At 38.2% G+C, this 22,308-nt stretch overlaps 2 protein-coding genes and 2 non-coding genes across 4 annotated transcripts in view; 3 read left to right on the forward strand and 1 right to left on the reverse strand.

The window, feature by feature from the left end:
• Window positions 1–11,365, forward strand: TCP1 (t-complex 1). The gene is made up of 12 exons (XM_060753666.2): window positions 1–175; window positions 3,739–3,824; window positions 4,639–4,767; window positions 5,862–5,959; window positions 6,625–6,735; window positions 7,036–7,217; window positions 7,663–7,789; window positions 8,998–9,173; window positions 9,328–9,451; window positions 9,792–9,984; window positions 10,627–10,790; window positions 11,028–11,365. Exons 1-12 carry the CDS (start codon window positions 103–105, stop codon window positions 11,242–11,244), a joined length of 1,680 nt encoding a protein of 559 aa, XP_060609649.1. The 5' UTR covers window positions 1–102; the 3' UTR covers window positions 11,245–11,365.
• LOC132762268 (small nucleolar RNA SNORA29) lies at window positions 3,069–3,203 on the forward strand. Its single transcript, XR_009630154.2, has one exon. It is a non-coding gene; the product is annotated as a small nucleolar RNA SNORA29 (small nucleolar RNA).
• On the forward strand, window positions 5,191–5,325 carry LOC132762267 (small nucleolar RNA SNORA29). The gene has a single exon (XR_009630153.2). It is a non-coding gene; the product is annotated as a small nucleolar RNA SNORA29 (small nucleolar RNA).
• ACAT2 (acetyl-CoA acetyltransferase 2) overlaps window positions 6,578–22,308 on the reverse strand; it is a 26,095-nt gene continuing 10,364 nt past the window's right edge. Inside the window, exons 5-9 of the mRNA XM_060753667.2 lie at window positions 21,299–21,442; window positions 17,088–17,210; window positions 15,006–15,160; window positions 13,341–13,451; window positions 6,578–12,234 (exon numbers count right to left, since the gene is read on the reverse strand). Of these exons, the coding sequence (XP_060609650.2) occupies window positions 12,067–12,234; window positions 13,341–13,451; window positions 15,006–15,160; window positions 17,088–17,210; window positions 21,299–21,442 (701 nt within the window). The 3' untranslated portion in view covers window positions 6,578–12,066. The remainder of the gene's footprint in view (window positions 12,235–13,340; window positions 13,452–15,005; window positions 15,161–17,087; window positions 17,211–21,298; window positions 21,443–22,308) is intronic.

Consider the following 22,308-nt stretch of genomic DNA (forward strand, 5'->3'; position numbering starts at 1 on the left):
GGTACCCAGAAGCCCTTTCGCGCCTGGCTGCGGGCCCCTTCCTTCCTTCCTTCCTCCTTCTCCGCACGTTGCTGTCGGCCGGGCTTCTTTTTGTTCGGGAAGATGGCGGCGCTGGATGGCCCGTTGGCGGTCTTGGGCGAGCGGAGCACCGGCGAGAACGTCCGCACGCAGAACGGTAAGCGGGAAAGAAGGCAGGAAGGCCGCTCTCGCCCTCCCTCTCCTCTCTTCCTGCATTTCGTTGTACACTGGCAGTACAGCTCTGCGTGTTGTATACCTCAACTGAAGGCCCCTCTCTTTTCGCAGGCCTCTCCTGCCAGTTCGAATTTTAAGACCACGTTCAAGGCGTGTTGTGTTTTCACTTTTGCTTCATTTATATTAATATGTTTATATTTGTTTTCATGTGGCCGTATTTTAACTGCGAGGACCCGCCTCGAGCCCTAAGAAGAGACGGCTAATGAATAAACAATAATATTGTTATTCTTACTCATATATTTGGGGTCAACCTTCGTTTCCATGCCTCTAAAATATTAAAACAATTTTTAAAGCATTTAATTTAGGAAACACCATTTTACTATTCCGTTATATATAACGGGACTCAAGTATCCACAACAAACAAGAAATGGAACGTTAGAATTTGAAAGGCAATCCAATCCAAGGTTGTTGTAGGTTTTTTCGGGCTATATGGTCATGTTCTAGAGGCATTCTCTCCTGACGTTTCGCCTGCATCTATGGCAAGCATCCTCAGAGGTAGTGAGGTCTGTTGGAACTAGGAAAATGGGTTTATATATCTGTGGAATGACCAGGGTGGGGCAAAGGACTCTTGTCTGTTGGAACTAGGTGTGAATGTTTCAACTGACCACCTTGATTAGCATATAATGGTCTGACAGTGCCTGGAGCAAACTTTTGTTGAGAGGTGATTAGATGTCCCTGCCTGCTTCCTCTCTGTTGTTGTGCTGTTGCAATTTTAGAGGTTTTTTTTAATACTGGTAGCCAGATTTTGTTCATTTTCATGGTTTCCTCCTTTCTGTTGAAATTGTCCACATGCTTGTGTATTTCAAGGTGGTCAGTTGAAACATTCACAACTAGCTGCAGCAGACAAGAGTTCTTTGTCCCACCCTGGTCATTCCACAGATATATAAACCCTTTTTCCTAGTTCCAACAGACCTCACTACCTCTGAAGATGCTTGCCATAGATGCAGGCGAAACGTCAGGAGAGAATGCCTCTAGAACAGGAGTCCTCAAACTTTTTAAACAGAGGGCCAGGTGAGAGTCCCTCAAACTGTTAGAGGGCTGGATTATAATTTGGGGGAAAAATAACCGAATGAATTCCTATTCACACTGCACATATCTTATTTGTAGTGCACAAACACTTAAAAGGAATACAATAATTACAATGAAGAACAATTTAAAGAAATATAAGTATTTCAATGAGTAGTATAGGCCTGCTTTTGGCTGATGAGATAGGGTTGTTGTTGTTGTTGTTGTTGTGTGCTTTTAAGTCATTTCAGACTTAGGTTGACCTTGAGTGAGGGCTGGGTAAATAAACTTGGAGGTCCGTATCCGGCCCCCGGGCCTTAGTTTGAGGACCCCTGCTCTAGAACATGGCCATGTAGACCGATAAAAACCTACAACAACCCAGTGATTCTGGCCATGAAAGCCTTCGACAATCCAATCCAAACCCATTTCGCCCTGCGGGAAAGCACAATCAAAGCACCCCCGACAGACGACCACCCAGCTTCTGCTTCAAAACTTCTGGAAAATAATAATAGAAAATTTTATTTATACTCCACCACCATCTCCCCAAAGGGGACTTGGGGCAGCTAGCATGAGGCCAAGCCCAGAATTACAGTACAACAAAATAAAATGAAGTACAAACAGCAAATAATAACATCAAAATAAAATACATAAAACAACAGGGAGTGATACAAACATATGCAAAATAACATGATGAAGAAATAACATAAAAGCACGGTGGGCAAGCCAAATGCACAGAGTAGGATTGATAAAACCCTGGGTGAGATAAATAAATGAAAAAGTATGTGTCTGGAAGAGATCAGGAGGGGCGGACAATGGAATTGAGTCTTCATTAAAGACAAGAGAAAGTGTGCCATGAGGAGAGAACTATAGTGGGGAGGGGCATGATACTCATAAGTTGGTAGCTGAATGGCTAGCACAGTGGAGCCCCAATTGCTTCCTTTTATGGCACTTGCAGTTTGGAAGCTTACTTCTTTCAATAAATAGCATTGGTGTACCAAGTATAACTATGTTGTTAATTTATGAGTATCCCGTACATTATCAATGAGTTACAAAGCAGTTTGAAGCATGGTATATCTGTAGACTTTATTCTTTCAAGAAATAAAATTAAAAATTGTTAAAAATATAAGTTCTGAACTCAGATTCTAAATATATAATTTTCAAATATTACATTTTCTTGACAATCTATTTTTATATAACAGTATTATTTCAAAGTTTATCAAAATAATACATCTTACCAAAATGCAATTTCATTTGTGGATGGTTGAACTGGTGGCAAATATTAACCACATACATTTGATTGTATGTTATTTTACACTGAACACACTGGAGTAATACTGTCTAAGGTCTGTAAGGCATTGATCACAATCATGAATGACCATAAACTGTCATTGGTGGAAATATTTTTTATTGTTTGTTTTTACTCAACAAGTTAAGTTAAAGTGGCAGTAACCCTTAGTCAGGAAAACGCCAGAATCAGTCCTTTTTGTGAAAGTTACACTTCTTACACTTTTTATATACAGTACATTGAATTAATAATGGCATATGTAAAAGTTTGAGAGAGGAAAAAACCCTCACAGATTAGTTAATGTAAATGCCATGTAAATTTGTTGAATTGTTAAATGCAGTTATCACTCCCAAATAAAAAACTAGAGCCATGAAGCCTTCTGTTTGTTGTTGGTCTATCATTCACTGCATTTATCATCTTTTGCTTTGCTGCTTGGGAACTGAAAAGTGAAAACTCCAGTTCCCCGTTTCTGCCTTAAATTCAGTTGTAAGACTATTTAGAATGTGCTCAGTGATTCAGATTGATACTTCCCATTGTACTGCCTCTTATTTCTACAATAAAATAAGAGTCTTTGCTTATGGGATAAAGAAACACTAGCCATTGTCTGAAGGAGAAGATTGATATTGTCTTTCTCCTATATGAAATGGCTAAACATGGCATCACAAAGCAAATGATAGATTTTATTGTCCAGACAAAATGATGTTGTTCCCTGTTGTATTATTTGTAGAAATCATGTCAAAGATCCACTATATAAGGAACAGTGCAACATATGCATGTTTATACAAATAAATGGCAATAAATTTAAGATCTACTTTTAGGATCCATTCAATGATGAAGTGGGAATAGATTGTGTGAATAAATAATGTCACTGGTCAGTTTTCATGACTGAGCAGGGATTTGAACTCTGCTCCACCAGTGACACTCAAATACATCATGCTGGTTCTCCTGTGTGCAATAGCTCTGGTTCATACTGGGAATTCATGCCTAGTTTCATATACAAAACATGACAGAGTGCTGTGTGAACTAAATTCATGCCTAGTTTCATATACAAAACATGACAGAGTGCTGTGTGAACTAAATTATAGTTCATCCTAAACAAAACCCTAAATGTTCTTGTTCCCTTAACCTTACCAAGTCAAAGTTAAAGAAATTCCATGATTCTGTTTGTGAGAACTTCTTTTCTTTTCTTGAAACAGTGACAGCTGCTGCTTCTATTGCCAATATTGTGAAGAGTTCTCTTGGTCCAGTTGGTTTGGATAAAATGCTGGTGGATGACATTGGTGTAAGTAGACATTGGTCTTTGTAAGATAAAATTGTTCCCTGTGTCCAAACAGATTAAAACAGAGTTGAGGTACATATTTTTATTTTAAAAAGATTTATGTAGTAGATGGATGGGAAAAGTTGGTGAAATCAAATAAATCTTTATAAAGTACAGTACAACTATCTATATATTTATTCTGGACTAACTTCTATAACTTTTGGAATTTATTCACACATACATGTGCATAGAAGTGTATTCTCAATTTTCCTAGGGCAAATGTATCATAAACATTTATTTTTCTATTTGTGTTTACAATGAAATAATTCCGTTGTTACATATCAATTATGAGTAGCAAGGTCTTTTTAAAAATACTGCTAGCTAGAGGAACAATTATCAGAAGCCTAGAAATGTTTACTATCCCACATTTTTTTAACAAAACCTATATTGCGTGGAAACCTTAAACTTAAAGTAGCTGGTAGAAGCAATGGATCCAAACGTCAACTTGCCAACATGAGTGTGACACCTGCAATTGTTGCATTATACATAGCAATCCCTCTAAAAATACAGTGGTTGATGAACGTTGTTAATAATGATGATATTACAGTACAAAATTACAAAAAATATTTCCTAACACAATTAGCCAAAAGAACCAAAGTGAATTTGGAAGTTCGGCAGAAGTGGATGATGTCCTGTTAAAAATATTTAACCCAATTCTTGCTCACTGGTAGGGCTGACATTGGCTATGACCCATTATGTTAACTCATAGTGAGTCGTTAGTATTTTCATTTAATACCTCATAAAATCTGTTTTAATTAACATGAACTTTTTTTGTTAGGATGTGACCATTACTAATGATGGTGCCACTATTCTAAAGCTGCTAGAAGTAGAGCATCCTGCGGCAAAGGTTCTCTGTGAGCTAGCAGAACTGCAGGACAAAGAAGTTGGAGATGGGACCACTTCTGTGGTAGGTGTCAGTATGTTTAAACCCAGATGTATAGTAATTATTTTTGTTCTGTCCTCTCCATGATTGCAGAGGCTTTGAAAGCTCAGCATTCTTAAAAGTTTTTGAAAGCCTGCATTTCAAACGAGAAATTCATGTCAAATTGACTTGTCACCCTTTCAGAAATGATTGACAAAATCTGTTCAGGCAGATTACTGTGACTGTTGTATTTCCATGTGCCCTTGTATTGTAAAGCATTTTGGCAAATTCTTTTGTCAAGCAACATACACACAATTAGCGTTGAATTAGTCTGTAATTTAAATTAAAGTTTCATACAAAATTTCCCGTAAATTCATTCTTTCAGTGTTAGGGGGCTGGATTGGATAGAAATTGGTTAATATTTGATTCAAAATTGATTTAATTTACCACCAATACTGAAGGAGAATGCTTCCCATTTGACTGCTACTTATTTGCACTTCAAAATAAGCAGCTATGCTTGTGGGATATAGAAATATCTGCCATCGTTTTAAGGAGAAGACTGATAGTATCTTCTTCCTATATTTAATGGCAAAACATACTATTAAATTACAAATTCTGGTATTATTTAGATTTCAAAGCAAACAATAACATTACTGTTTCAGACATAGAAGTGTTGTGATGCACAGCTAAAGTCTTGAAGAGTTTATGGGTACAAAAAAAAAGCTTTTTGGGGACAGTGGGACTATTTTCAGTTGACAAATCTGCCTCTGCATCGCATTCCTATCCCTGTGAAGGAAAACAGATCTGATGCCACAATTAAAAAAATGGCTATTGATGCATATGTATATTTTTCTCATGGGTTCCTTTAGCAGGGTTGATGTATGTCTTCTTAGACATTATTGGGCTGCAAGTGCCTTCTATTTAATGAACATATTAAGCCAATTTGATTGGCTCTACTACCAGAGCATAAAGGGAAAAGTCAACTAGATGTAGATTGTTTCTGTGTACTAAAGAGAAAGAACTTACAGACCAACATTAAAACTTACAAGGCCATTATTATTTCCTTGTGTCTGTCTTAAACACGCTATGGGATTTCAATGTGTATATTACTAGATGGCATGTCTTTTTCATTCTGACAGGTAATTATTGCTGCAGAACTTTTAAAGAATGCAGATGAGTTGGTTAAACAGAAAATCCATCCCACTTCTGTTATTAGTGGATATCGTCTTGCTTGCAAGTAAGTGAGATGTTGAGTAGTCCTTGCAGGAAGCAGTGTTAGTTTTCCCTCTTTTTTTTTAAAATTTAAGATATAATGAGTAGGGCAACACATGATTTTCCCATTCTGATAAAAATGTTCTTGAGATAATGGTGGTCTTTTAATGGTCTCGACTATCAAAAGGGAGGTGTTGTGGGTGTTACAGCGTAATGTGGGCTATATACTAAATGCATGTTTCCAGTCTATAGCTTAGCAAGGTAGAGAAAAATTGGAACAGGCTAGTAACAGCAATGGTTGAAGAGAAATGTCTTCCCTTTGCCAACAGGATATATACCTTCATGTGGGGGTGGGAGCCTCTGTGAGTTTTGGAGACATTAACCCCACTTGATAAGAAAAGGCTAAATCATAGAATGGTAGTCCTGGGTTGTAAAATCTGTGTTTGGAAGTCCCAGGGATAGTAAAGATCAGGGCACCCTCATTGTTTTTATTTTGTAGAAGTTTGTAAGACACCATATGAATGCCGATTGTTTATTAAAAGCTATTGTAAACATTAGACATATTTCAGCTCTTAACTCCAACTAAAACAATATGAAATGCTATTTTCTTGACATATAATGTAAAATAATTACAGAGACAAAGTAAAGTATTACAATTTTATTTTTAAAAATATTGTTTCTATTCAACAGGGAGGCAGTTCGTTACATCAACGAGAACCTGGTTATTAATTCAGATGAACTGGGCAGGGACTGCCTTATTAATGCAGCTAAAACAGCGATATCCTCTAAAATCATAGGAATGTATCCTTTCAGTTGATCATTACAAGTTAGGACATTGTTTCCACACAATATAAAGTATTTCAATGCTATATTTTAGAGAAAATGACTTTTTCTACACTTAAAAGGAAAAAATAAGGGATGGTTAGATGTGGTGTCACAGATATTAACTTCAAATATCTCTCTACAGAACTGACACCTGTAAAATGCTATTACTCTTTGCTACCGTTAAGATTTTAAAAAGATTTATAACATTTATAATGTGCATGCAGCATATATTGTCCTGTAACATGTGTCGTATTTGCCTTAACAATATTCTTTTAGTGATAGTGATTTCTTTGCCAACATGGTAGTGGATGCTGCACTTGCAGTTAAATACACAGATCAAAAGGGACAAGCACATTATCCCATCAACTCCATAAATGTTTTAAAGGCACATGGTCGCAGTCAGAAAGAGAGCATTCTTGTAAATGGTTATGCATTAAACTGTGTCGTGGGCTCCCAAGGTAAGGTGAAAATCATATTTGCATTGCAGCATCAATTTCAGATTTGGATTAGAAGTTAGACAGGATATATTTATAATCATAAGAGTCTTATCTAACAGTTTTCCCTTCATAAAATAGCTGAAAAGAGCCTCAATGTTCTGTTTTTTAAAAAGGCACTGATTTAGCTAGCAAATTGAAACTTGATATCAGTGATCTCCTTATATTTAAATATTTTAGGTAGGTAACTCCAATCTAAAAACCTCTCACAGGATTAGTATGATTTAGCTTAGCAGTCTTACAGATACATAGGCTTTCGGAAAATAGATAGGCTTAGGAAATGGTTTGATAGAAAGAAATAATAGTGCTAATTATCAATTTGAAATATTTCACATTTCTCAGTTAAAACTAAGGTGCAATTTAATAAAGAACCTTCCCTGTTGTGCTTTCTCTTCACTTTTTCTTTTAGGTATGCCTAAGAGAATAGTTAATGCAAAGATTGCCTGTCTTGACTTCAGCCTTCAAAAGGCAAAAATGAAACTTGGTGTTCAGGTGGTGGTCACAGACCCTGAAAAACTGGACCAGATTAGGCAAAGGTATACAAAATGTACTTTTGTTATAAAAAGGTATAGAGTACATAGGCTACAGGTATTTGGTACAAACGGTGGTCACTGTTGCACTTCACGAAGACGAATATTGCTCATAGCCACTATATTATAGCTTGTTGGGTCTTGTAGTATTTTTCTCGGGGTTTTATTGTTTCATGTGTAATGGGGTTATTGTTATTAATTTAACCTTTTATGTTTTGTTGTATGTGTATTGTGTGGCAGTACTTGAGAGCATCCTGTGAGCCACCCCGAGTCCCTACAGGGAAATGGTGGCAGGATACAAATGAAGTTGCTGCTGCTGCTGTTGTTGTTATTATTATATACGCAGTTAATGAGCTACATTTTTCTTCTAGTCAGGTATCAAAGCATTTTTTTAAAATCCTGAATCTAAAGTATAGAATATGCTCATACTATGCATACACTTACATGTTCTTGAGAAGTACAGTTGGAGTTGGTTATAAATGAAAGTTAAATTTTTCCACAGTAATGTAGGCCCACCTACAATCTGAGAAAGATGCAAGGCAGCTTATCCAGCACTCTTATAATGTAAATGACAAAATTCCAAAGAATCCTAATGGGACTTAGCCATTTCTTTGGAAGTGACTGCTAAGTTGCATAAAGAGCTCTAGCACTGATAGTTCAAAATTCAGACCACATATGTAGCCCTTCTCATTTGTATCACTCGCAAATTTGGTTCAAGCCTCTGCATCTCATTTAAAGATGCTCTAGGAACTGCAAGGAAGGAGAAAATCAAGCTTGATGGCAGGTGCTGATCTGTGAACCATTGGCTGCCAGTCCTTGCAGAGTTTCCAGGAAAGATTAATACAATCTTAGCTAATGGGCACAAGTATGGTATTGGTCCCTGGTGTCTTGGGGAGGGTATTTCTAAGCCTCCACCTCTAAACAGCTTCATTTAATTACAGTGATTTAAAACCGAACTACTGTATTACTTCAATTCAAAGACACACTTCTTCCTCCTATAAACATGTCTAAAACCCGGGTGTGTCTTAAAATCACAGTTGATTTTCTATATATCTTTTTCTGTTGATGGTACTGAAATTAATGTGTGTCTTACAATCAGTGACATCTTAGAATCAATGAAATATGGTATTTTATTTCACTATATAGCTTTGCCACTAATTTCTAGTTTAGGTTTTTTTTTTTTAAAAAAAATGCACACCTCTTATCTCATGCAGAGAAGCTGATATCACTAAAGAGAGAATTCAGAAGATCCTGAGTACAGGAGCAAATGTTATTCTGACCACTGGCGGCATTGATGATATGTGTCTGAAGTATTTTGTAGATGCTGGTGCCATGGCAGTACGCAGAGTCCTAAAAAGAGACCTTAAACGCATTGCTAAGGCTTCTGGAGGTAATTACAGAAATTTTGAAAAATCTAATTCCTCAGTTACTTCTTCTTTGGATTCGAATGTTAAATATATGGTGAAATTCTTGATTAGAGAATATAATATACTTTGGTTTTTATTTGTGAAACATATTAAAAGGTTAATTTTCTGTTTCATAAGCTACTGTTTGTCCTACACTGGCAAATCTGGAAGGGGAAGAAACATTTGAAGCTTCAATGTTGGGACAAGCAGAAGAGGTGATTCAGGAGAGGATCTGTGATGATGAATTGATTTTAATCAAAAAGTAAGGAAACTTCTGTTGTAAAGTATATCTCTGTTTCTTGGAAGTAATTTCCCATTTAGTGGTTGCCAGGCTATTGCTAAGCGGCATCAGCTATTATACGCATGGGATACATGATCTTCAGGCCCTGTAAGAATGTTGAGATAGTGATTGCTGTAGGACTTAGGACTCATCTACACTGCCATATAATGCAGTTTCAGAATGCACAATGTTCCTTAATATCTACATGAGTGATTTCTTGTCAAAGTCACACACAATTAAATGGCTTTAAATGAAGTCTTGGTATTGAATTGTAGATAATTAATTCTGGGGGTATTCTCCCTTGTTTGTCTTCTTGAAACAGTACCAAGGCGAGGACCTCAGCCGCCATTATACTACGAGGAGCAAATGATTTCATGTGTGATGAAATGGAACGATCCTTACACGATGCTCTTTGTGTTGTCAAAAGAGTATTAGAGTCCAAGTCTGTGGTACCAGGAGGTGGTGCAGTTGAAGCAGCACTTTCCATTTACCTAGAAAATTATGCAACTAGCATGGTAAGTGTCTGGTTCAGGGGCCTCAAACCTTTTAAGCAGAAGGCCAGTTCACGGCCCATCAGACTGTAGTGGGGGTCAGAGTACAGTTTGAAAAAAACATGAACAAATCATATGCACACGGCACATCTTATTTGTGGTACAAAAATGAAAGATTAATACCATATTTAAAATGTAGAACAATTAAAACTCATGCACTTGGCAGTATTTCCATGGGAAATGTGGGGCTGCTTCTGGCTGATGTGAGTCAAGTTAATTAGAATTTTTATGTGTGTGTGCCTTCAAGTAGTTTCAGACTTAGGGCGACCCTAGGCCTAAAGTTTAGGGTGGGAGCTGAGTAAATGACCTTGGAAGGCTGCATCCAGTCTCTTAGCCTTAGTTTGGGGACTCCTGGCTTAGTAGTGTTTGGCATGCACTGTTTCTGTGTTAATCTGATCTTCATCTCACTTTGATTATGCCCGTTCTGAACAACTATCATATTTATTATAAGCTGTCCTAATTTTTTTATTTCTAAGAATACTCAAAATAGACAAATATTTTATAAGGAATATGACCTACATTAACATTGTACTTTGGATGCATTTGGAACAAACCAATTATTTCCAATAATGTGTACAATAATGCAATTTTTCTCTGTTTAATTAGGGATCACGTGAACAGCTCGCTATTGCAGAATTTGCAAGATCTCTCCTAGTTATTCCAAACACATTAGCAGTCAATGCTGCTCAAGATGCCATAGATCTTGTTGCAAAACTCAGGGCCTTTCACAATGAAGCTCAAGTGAATCCAGAACGTAAAAATTTGAAATGGTAAGTGAATACGCAAAACAATGGTGGGAACCCTAAGATCATGTGAATAATTTTTTTGACAGCTTACTGGTTGTGGGCTGTTTCAGGGTGTAATAAAATGATCAAAAGCTTGCTGAGAAGAAAAGCAAGATTAATTTTATATTGTCTCAAATTTCAGATGTGCATTTCATGTCAGTTTGAAAATGGCTTTGCATGTGGACAGGTTGAAGGCATAATATTGTTGCTTTCTCTTTAAAGGATTGGTCTTGACTTAATCAATGGGAAGCCACGCGACAACAAGCAAGCTGGTGTTTATGAACCCACTGTGGTCAAAACAAAGAGTTTGAAGTTTGCAACAGAAGCGGCAATTACTATTCTTCGAATTGATGACCTTATTAAATTGCACCCTGAAAGTAAAGGTGATAAAGGAGGGTGCTATGAAGATGCTGTTCACTCTGGGGCAATTGAAGATTAAATGGCTGTTTATTTAACCATTCCTGTAAAATTCTTTGTACCCTTGTATTTAGTAATGTATGTTTGAGAAAAAAAGCTGTTGGACTCTTGCCTAACTAGAAAATAAATGAAAGATGGTCACATATTGTATTCTTGTTTGTGTTTCAAAGATGTAGACAGGAAGGAGGGCAGGAGGTGGGCAAAAGAAATAGGAAAGGGCTGCAATGGCTGTTCTTATAGCAACAAATTCTTCAGTCTGCCCTAGAGACCCACACACTACTTCAGGGAAAGAAGCCAAAAGCGCAGCCACTTCGCCATTTCCAGCAATGAAAGATTTGGCCACTGACTAAGGCTGACTTAATACTTGTCCCCAGCTTTTACTATGTTCAAAAGGTACAATTAAAATCATGTAACATAGTAGTGGCAATAGCAAATAATCTGCAACAGTTTGACATACATCTGTAGATAAATGACTCATTCAGAACCAGTATATAGAATGGTCCAGATGTGTTCATATATACACAAAAGCAAAAGGTGGGTGCTACAACTGATTTCCTTCAAAACTTGTCATGTTAATTGGCAGGTCTGGCACTACCTCTTTTAAGCTCTGAATGTGATAACAAGTGGAGGTGTGACTTATGCTGTGGTAAATATGTCCTGCCTGAGTTAAAGAAATTGAAAAGACATTTTGTGACGAGGTCCACATTGCTCTTAAAAAAAGGTTGCAATTCAGGCAAAATTCAGTACGACCGTAATTCTTATAACATCCAAATTTTTTAAATGTCCTCTGTTTTTATTACTAAAAGCAATAAATGCTACAAATTCATACAGAAATAGTCCCTCCCTATCTTTCAACACACATAGCTATACCCATTCCCCCTCCTATACATAATGCAGCAACACCACGTTTGCCACCTGTTCGTTCAAGCGCATATAAAAGTGTAACGAGGATTCGACAACCTGATGCTCCAAGAGGATGGCCAAGGGCAACAGCTCCACCTTGGATATTAACCTGTCACAAAAATAAAATGCTTTTATTAAGAATTACATCAACAGTTACACATTTCCCCCCACCCCCTGCCCCATTCATTGTGCTAATTTCCAGAACAGGACTGGGGAATCTTGGCTTCTGCCTAGCCCTCGCAGAAGATTAGCTATGAAAGCAGCCTCCTGTCTTCATAGCTAATGCAAAAAGGTTTGTGACTGATGTGCACGGATATGTGGAGATTCCATCTGAACATTAGGAAGAACTTCCTGCCTGAGAGCTGTTCAGCAGTAGAACTCTGCCCCGGAGTGTGGTGGAGGCTCCTTTGGAGCCTTTTAAACAGAGGTGGGATGGCCATCTGTCAGGGGTGCTTTGAATGCGATTTTCCTGCTTCTTGGCAGGGGCTTGGACTGGATGGCCCGCAAGGTCTCTTTCAACTCTATGATTCTATGTCATGCAAGGAGAGGTGAACGTGGCCAATTTCCACAACCTGTATATGTACACATAGCCCCACAGAACATTTAAGAGACTGCCACTCCTGAAAGCTTTCCTGGAGTATGCATAACTTTGAGTTGATAACAGTTAGCAGAACTACTGGCCAAATTGGCAGCCCGCTCCCTACTGCAGTCACTGCCAATTGCACATTTTTCAATGCAGAGAACAAAAAAACCCAGAGAAGTTTGATACCCAGGAAGTTTGTGGCAGGAGACAAAGACAATCTTGTTCTGCTGAGATCAGATATTGAAGTACTATGTTGGCACTTACCATTTGAAAGGAGATCCTCATTGTTATGTATCAGTTATTAGCTGCCTCTCCCAACAGGCAAATAGAGGTTGGGAGAACTTTGGTCCTTGTAGCTGCTTTAGTGTATGACTACTCAAGACCATCTAGCCTGGCCAATGGTGTGGATTTTGGAATTTTAGGAGAAACGAGTTGTGCCCTGTTCTTTACAATATGCACTGACCCATTTTAGGTCTAAGAATATATGAATTATTTTGAACATTGTCTTTCCCATCTGAAAAAAAGGCTGGCTACAATCTCGCAGGACACCACTTTAACATGGAAACAGTTGTTGCATTGTTAGATGGTTCCATTATCCAAGATACTAAGGTAACAAAAAAGGTGGGACATACCTTCTCTGGGTTCAATTTCAGGTCCTTTATTATTCCAAGACTGACGGAAGAAAAGGCTTCATTGATTTCATACAAATCTACGTCGTCCACTGTCCAACCTGCTTTTTCAAGCTAAAGGATAGAAAGAGGTAATTAAAGTGATAAGTTGAACCCTGCCATGTTTTCTGATTCTTACTCATGCACATTTGAAAGCCTACAAAAGTATTCATAATAGCAAAGAATTTTCTGGCTCACTACATGAATTAAAATGTTTAGTTAGAAAAACATGAAATGTATTTGAAATCCTAATTAAACAAATTATATTAGAACACAAGAGTATTATAAGCACATCAGAAAGAAAGTTCATAGCCTCTCTTTTCAAAGCAACTACTCAAAGTGCCAAAATTCTGCTTGAATAAGGTATTTGTTGATAAAGTATATCAAGTCTTTGCCTATTACCTTGTAAGTAAAAGAACAAAAGCTATCTTGCGTATGTATGTGTCTTCAAGTTGCTTGTCTGTTTATGACAATGCCATCAATCCATTTGTGACTTGCACCACAGTGATGAAGCACATGTTTTGCATTCAAAAGATTCCAGTTGTCTGCAGTCAAGTGCCGGAAAAAATACTGTCTGAACCCTGCAGAGCTTCTGCCAGCATATTCAAAGAGCCCTACACTGGATGGACTAATGCTCAAACTTGATAGACAGCAGCTAGTTTTCTTGCTATGGAACACATCATTCACCATACTCGTGAGACCCTACATTTTCAATTTTTGCATATAAGCAGTGCATTTTACAAATAAGCAGCCTCCGGTGGCGCAGAAGGTTAAACCGCTGAACTGCAGAACTTGCTGACTGAAAGGTCAGTGGTCCGAATCCGGGGAGTGGGGTGAGCTCCTGCTGTTAGCCCCAGCTCCTGCCAACCTAACAGTTTAAAAACATGCAAGTATGAGTAGACCAATAGATACCACTCCGGCAGGAAGGTAACAATGCTCTATGTAGTCATACTGGCCAGATGACTTTGGAGGTGTCTATGGACAATGGCTTAGAAATGAAGATGAGGACCACACCCAGTCTAGTCGAACAAAACTAGACTTAATGTCAGGGGAAACATTTACTTTTTATGTTGTTAATTTAATAATGAAAATAATAATAATAACCGAGGTTTGCTGAACACCCAACAATACAGTACGATGTTATAAAGCAGACATGGGCAAACTCTGGCCCTCCCACAATTCCTAACAGCCAGTAGACTAAATCCAAAACAACTGGAGGGCCAAATTTGCCCATGCCTATTATAAAGGACCAACTTGTATTGTTGGACATAGTTTTTTTTGTTGTGTCAGGAGCAACTTGAGAAACTGCAAGTCACTTCTGGTGTGAGATAATTGGCTCTCTGCAAGAATGTTGCCCAGGGGATGCCCGGATGTTTTGATGTTTTACCATCCTTGTGGGAGGCTTCTCTAATGTCCCCGCAATAGGGAGCTGGAGCTGATAGAGGGAGCTCATCCATGCTCTCCCTGGATTCAAACCTGCAAGCTGTTGGTCTTCAGTCCTGCCAACACAGGGGTTTAACCCACTGCGCCCCCCGGGGGCTCTTGTTGGACAGAATGAGTGTCATGCAGTGCCCAGGTATCAGAACATTTGTTTCAGACAAGGTTACTGATTCCAATAAGATTACTTACAGCTTTTTTAATGGCTGGGACAGGTCCAATCCCCATTACAGAAGGATCTACCCCAGCTTGTGCCCAGGAGACAATCTGTGCCAAGGGAGACAAGCCTCGTTTAACAGCTTCTGCCTTCTTCATAAGAATTACAGTTGCAGCACCATCATTTATACCTGGAAAATGAACAACCATTTTTGCCTTAAAGCATGGAACACATGGGTTGAAGATATCCTCCGGGCAGCAGAGAAAGAACACTGTGGGTTCTCATAACAATTTGATTTTATTCAGTGAATACAGAGTATTCTTGGATGGCTTGTTCCTCTCACTCCAGTAAACATGAATACATTCAAGAGTACTACTGCAAGTGGGAGGAAAACGCAAGGAAGCTCTTCTTCTCTTTACGAAAGATGTGAAGGTCTACATCAGTGGTTCTCAACCTGTGGGTCTCCAGATGTTTTGGCCTCCAGATGTGTTGGAAAACTGGCTGGGATTTCTGGGAGTTGTAGGCCAAAATACCTGGGGTTGAGAACCACTGTTCTACAGAAATACCACAGTGTACTGTTTTCCCATTTATTTATTTATTTTCTTGATGTTAACTGCCTCCAAGTCATGTTGACTTATACTGATCCCATAAATGAGAGATCTCAAGTTACTCTGTCCTCAACAGAGAGAGGCAAAATATGTCCTTACTGGAAGAGAAGAAAAAATAGAAGAGACAATGGAGGAGACCGAATGGTCAACTCAAAGGCAAAAAACTTAAGGAGGAAGTTCCCTCACAGAATTCAACTGCTACATCATCAAAGGGGGAGGAGACAGTGGCAAGGAGGAAGAGTAAAGCTCTTTCTGGGAAAACATGTATAGGAATGTGAGGGAGGAATCCCACAGCCTGATCCTATCTCTATTCTAGCTACTCATTGAGGTCTGGAAACTTGATGACATGAGAGAATTTTTTCAGTCCATGGATGAACCCAACAAAGATGAACTCTTTCTTAGGCCCCTTCCACACAGCTATATAAAATCCCACATTTCCTGCTTTGAACTGGAATATATGACAGTGTAGACTCAGATAACCCAGTTCAAAGCAGATATTGTGAGATTTCCTGTCTTGATATTCTAGGTTATAGGGCTGTATAGAAAGGCCCTTAGTTACAAAGGCCACAATCCGAAACAGATTTAACTGAAGTGATATGCAACAAACTAAAAGCGCACAAGAGAAATATCCAAAAGACGGCTTTGGTTACTTTATATCTCAATAATAATAACCTTTATTGGTGTATCTCCATACATTCTATTATTGTTAAACCACACTTCCTACTGTGGTAATGTTTCTAAGGTTTGACAGGAGTCTAAGGAAAAATATGCAAAGGAAAAGGAAAGGTTAGTGCGCACAGGTATCCACACTCAGAATAATTTGTTGAACGTATGAAGATGTAGAAAAACTCCAATATTTCTCAAAAACTGTACAAGCAAAAAAAAGGTTCATTAGACAATAACTAATGAACTTGGAAAGGCTCCTTAGCCCAAACCACCTACATATTTTCATCAGAGTTAAGAGAAGCTCAAATTCCCAGAATCTTCCACTCAGGGCTGTAGGCTGGGCGATTCCAGGAACTGGAGTTCAAACATAACTTTTCACACTTCTGATTTCATAGCATTTTCAGTGATTAGAGGGCACAAACACACTCTTATTTACAAGGATAGAAAGGCTTTAAACTACCCCTTTGCTTTCATAAATGCTTTAGATCTCTCTATGATAATTTGTGGTTTACAGATATTTCTCCAGGATACTGTACATTATACTGTTCTTTTTTTTTCAGCTGAAGAAGAGACATTTTGCACGTCTCATCTGTCTCTTTTTCACTACCCAGCTAAAAAAAATATTACTTTTTTCAGTTATTGTTTGTACCTCAAGTAATACACATTTAGTCTGTACACATTGGCCTAATTGTAAATGCTAACTCCAACTAAAGTTTAGTCGTTACATTGAATTATTGGGAGTTAATTAAGCATTGACTTTCCAAGTTTGCATGAGTCAGTAATCTACTCATTGGGGCTAAGACATTAATTTAACCCATGATTTTACAGCCTTACAAAACTGACCTGACGCATTGCCTGGAGTTACAGTTCCTGTCCCATCAGTCACAAATGATGGCTTCAGCTTTCTAACTGCTTCCAAGTTGCTACCATGGCGAGGATGCTCATCTGCTTTAACCTCTACAGGACCTGAAAAGCAGAAAATATTTTATCAGTGACCATTTTTATTTGACAAAGGCCCCTTCTACACTGCCATATAATCCAGATTGCAAAAGAAAAATAATCCACATCATCTACTTTGAATTGGATTATATGAGTCTACGCTGACATACAATCTAGTTCAAAATGGAGAATCTGGATTTTATATGGCAATGTAGAAGGGATCAAAGATGTTTCAATGAGATAATTCAATGTCATTTTTGAAATCACTATTTTGTACATTTTCAGCTTTCACAGGGATTATGGATTCTGGGCTTCCATGGAAGTTGCTAAACTGCACATTTCAAAAACATTATTTATTAAAACTTAAGAGAACATGTCTCTAAATCCTCCAGAGTGACTATGGTCAAATTATAATGGAATAATTGCAGAGGAGCTAGACATTCCTAGAGAAGGATGACTGCATATTCAGCTTCTTGCATAACCTGACCACAGAATCGCCGCAGAAAACCTAGATCAGTGGTTCCCAACCTTTTTTTTTGACCAGCGACCACTTGATCAGGGACCAATTTGACCAGGGACTACTCTCCAACATTAGTACCAAAAGGGCTATGAATCAGGTTTTGGTCAACTTTAGATTCAGTTTGGTTATTTGGGGTGCTGATTCAGAAAATTGCATTGGATAGACCACATCAGGTCTCATTTCTGATACAGAACATATGCCACCCAGTAGTCACTATCTGCTTGCCCACAGAAAACTATATTTAATGAGCCTCGACACTATTAGAGGGTTCTGCGAGACCAGTCGTTCTTGTTCTTGTTGCAACATTGTAGTAAAGGTGAGGCTGTGGACCATATTTTAGTTCTTGGGGACCACTGATGGCTCATGGACTACAGGTTACGAACCACTGACCTACAGAGAAGATTTTAATCAAATCTGTAAATCATCAAATATCCAAAAGTTAAACCCACAAATGAAGTGGGCTGACCTACTCTCTTCCTACTCTCTCTCTCTCTATATATATATATATGCTCAGTAAAAGCTAAAGCTATCAAACATAGGAGGCACCACCCATCATTGATCCCTTGATAGCATAATAGCTAAATTGAATGACTGTCCAATGGCACAGAAAGGGTTAATCAGTATCTCATATGCTTGCTAGATACTGCCGTTTTGGCTTGGCAGTTCAAAGCTGGGGATTGCTGGGGAAGAAGACTTTCTGTCTTGGAATCTGCTTACATTGTTCTCAGAGTTATGGGAATAGATACTGGGTTTCACCTAAGCGTTTTGATTTTCATTGTTTTCTTCTGAATTATATAATCTCTGAAAATCCATCTTCCAGGAAACTCACTTACTGGGAGGAGGGATGCTCATCTGGGGGACTCTTTTTAGCCACTCATAGGAAATGGGAGTGTTCATAATAACTGGGACAATTCAACTACTTCATGGTCACCTAAAAGCTTGGAATGCACTCTCTGTTATAGACAGAAATGCAGGGTGGAAAAATCTTTCATTTACAGTTTTCAACTTAAACATTTCCATAGGATATATTTACGGTATCCTTTTACGGAAATTCCAACTGGTCCAACAGGCAGCGGCCAGGTTGTTAACTAGTGCTCCTTACAGAGAGAGATCAACCCTCCTGTTTAAGGAGCTCCATTGCCTGCCGTTCATTTTCCGGTCCCAATTCAAGGTGCAGGTGCTCACCTACAAAGCCCTAAATGGTTTGGGACCCGCCTACCTGCGTGACCGCATCTCCATATATGAACCCACACGATCCCTTCGTTCATCTGGAGAGGCCCTGCTCACGATTCCACCTGCGTCGCAAGCGCATTTGGTGGGGACGAGGGACAGGGCCTTCTCTGTAGTAGCCCCCGACTCTGGAACTCTCTCCCCAAGGACATCAGACAAGCCCCAACATTGGCAGTCTTTAGGAAGAGCTTGAAGACCTGGATGTGCCAGTGTGCCTTTCCAGAATAGAAAACTCCCAGCATCATGTCCCAAACACACTTTATTAGAGATTTAAGATTTGTCTGCACATCGCACCTACTACAAAATCCTTACATTTCACCTGTCATGTCCAGTACTTTTAATCTTATTCATTGCATTTGGCCCAGCCCTTAGTTTTTTAAATGTGTCACAATGTTATTGTTTAATGTTTACTGTTATTGCTTTAATGTTTATTGATTTGCTTTTTGAGTTTTATCATTGTTTTTATTATGCTGTTGTTTTATTGAGGGCCTTGGCCTTTGTAAGCCGCACCGAGTCCTTCGGGAGATGGTAGCGGGGTACAAATAAAGATAATAATAATAATAATAATAATAATAATAATAATAATTTAATGTTTACTCAGAGCCTGTAGTGCAATCAATCCTTGAATGCCCAACTAACTGGGATAAAATCAAATTTTTCTGAGTTCAAAACAGGTCTGATAAATATTGCAGAGTGTGTGTGAGGTGAAGCTTAAGGTGCTATAGCTAAGCCACTTAAACTGAGGAAAAGCTTTCTTTAGATCTGTCCTAAAAAAAACCCAATTTTTAAAGGTGTACTGTATATATTCGAGTGTAAGCTGAGTTTTTCTGCCCTTTTTTTAGGGTGAACCCCCCCCCCCCCCCTTGGCTTATACTCGAGTCAAGGTTATTTATTATTTTACTCTTTTATTGTTATTGTTGCTGCTGCTGTTGTTGTTGTTGTTATTATTATTATTATATTACATTTATTATTTTACTCTATTATTATTATTGCATTTATTATTTTACTCCATTTATTATTATTATTACATTAATTATCTTATTATCTCTTTATTTTTATTGGAAGGATATATAAGCACATTTACACTGAGGAAGGCTAGAATAATGGTTTAATAAGAGTTTGACAGTCTTATCTTAAATTACAGTGTTATGTAAATTTTCAAAAACTTTTCACCTACTGATGCCTCAATTAATGTAATTTTATTGGTATCTATTTTTTATTTTGAAATTTACTAGTAGCTCCCACCCTTGGCTTATACTAGAGTTAACACGTTTTCCCAGTTTTCTGTGGTAAAATTAGGTGCCCTGGCTTATATTTGGGTTAGCTTATACTCAAGTATATACAGTACTTCCCCCCAAAAATATAGGAAAATGTCAGCTATATAGGCTACATTATTACAAACATTTGAAGTAAACATTCCACATAAAGTTCTGAATGTGTTTTGAATATACCACTTAAACTAAACATGCCAAGTAAAGAAATTATTATTAGTCAAAGCATTTTCTCAACAACAACAAAATCCAATTTTACTTTTTCCAGGAAATGCACATCACTGATTATAGACATTGGGAGGCTTGGATCGTAGCCACATCTGGCTAAGAACATCTGCTTGTGTGTAAATGGCTGATCTGTGCATGCAAAAAGCACACAGGCGAAACTGTCCTTCCAAGAATTGCAGAATGTGCCATACCCATTAGGACCATATGCTATCTCTTTAATTATTCTGGGACTCATAACCTCTCCAAGCCCCTTCGATCACCCTTTTCATTCAGATGAAGGGTACATGAGAGTGAACTGCCTTTCATGAAAGTTTCCAGAAGTGGCATGTCATTTACAGATTTGGTTTATATGGAATAATCCATGCACCCTTGAAGGATTCTTAAGACTGTCCCTCAGATCTGCCACCATTGCTCATGGATTAAACCCTGCTTAGAGTTCTGATCTACAACCACTACTGGTGAAGCACCCCCAAAATCTATGCTACTTTAACAAAAAGTCCCTCTTTTTAATGAGGACTGGTCATTTTTTGAAATAATGAAAAAGTTTTACAGCATGGCAAAACATAAAAACTCATTGTCTAAGATCAGAAACTGCTTCAGAAGAGAAGATGGTATAAAGAATGGGTAGTTAGATTATGAAAGTATGACTTTAGAAGACCCTAAATATTTCAGGACCTCCTGTCCTGAAGAGTAACAACTAAGTCCTTAAATTTAGAGAGGAGGTCAGAACAGGGCTGAGACCCCATCCTTTCCTACATACTATTATTAGAGAGGAGAAACTGTTGCAAAAACAAATGGAAATGGATAAAATGGATATTAGGAAGTCCATTTCTCTCCAGTAAAATCATTGCTATATTAAATCATACCTTTCCTGGAAGGCACAGAAATAGGTATCATTTCTTTATCGAAATAGCCAGCCTTCTGCGCATGTTCAGCTCTGTTCTGTGACTTCACAGCCAGTTGGTCTTGTTCCTCTCGACTCACATTCCACTGTTTGGCCACATTTTCAGCTGGAACAAGAAATACATATATAAACACGCACAACGAAGAGCAGACTCTTCACACAATGCTTCTGCTGAGGGGGAAACTGTTGAAGCAAGAATTATGTGTATTGAACAACATATTCATGCAAAATATATTTGTACGACGATTTAAACTTTTTTTTTCATTGCCACTGTTGAAGTAAGGATTACTATTTGTGATTACTGTTCAATAAAACCAATTGTCTAAAAAGATGGTGTGGTCTCCTTTCTCTGGACTGCTTCAAAGAGGCTGGACAGCTAATCTGGTGGGGTTGTTTTAAAATAGTGATTCTCAACCTGTGGGTCCCCAGATGTTTTGGCCTTCAACTCCCAGTAATCCTAACAGCTGGTAAACAGGCTGGGATTTCTGGGAGTTGGAGGCCAAAACAACTGGGGGCCCACAGGTTGAGAACCACTGTTAAGATAAAAATCCAGCTCTGAGCAGTGGGTTGAATATGATGGTTCATTAGGCGCCTTCCAACCATATGATTCTATTTGAATTGTTTTGTATTTCGGTTCCCTCTCTAATGATTGGACCCCAGTTCTAGTCCAATGCTCAGCCATGCTGGCTTTCCAACAACACCCCATTCATCTGTTAAAATGAGTGGTGATCCATGAAATCTATTGGCGTCTAAGGCTCCTCAAGACTAATTATATTTTTCATGTCACTGCCTGCATAGATCTGTGCTCAAAAGGCAGATTTTTAGGGAATATATCATCCACAATCCCCAATGTTTATTTACTCATGTTCCTTTGAGACATATTATTGTTAGACAAACCTTCTTGCTCATCTACATACTAAACAACAATTTTTAAAATGACAATGTCCTGGATTTCTTGAACATGTTACTTTC

Source organism: Anolis sagrei, chromosome 1 (assembly GCF_037176765.1).
Source record: "Anolis sagrei isolate rAnoSag1 chromosome 1, rAnoSag1.mat, whole genome shotgun sequence".
Taxonomy (NCBI): domain Eukaryota; kingdom Metazoa; phylum Chordata; class Lepidosauria; order Squamata; family Dactyloidae; genus Anolis; species Anolis sagrei.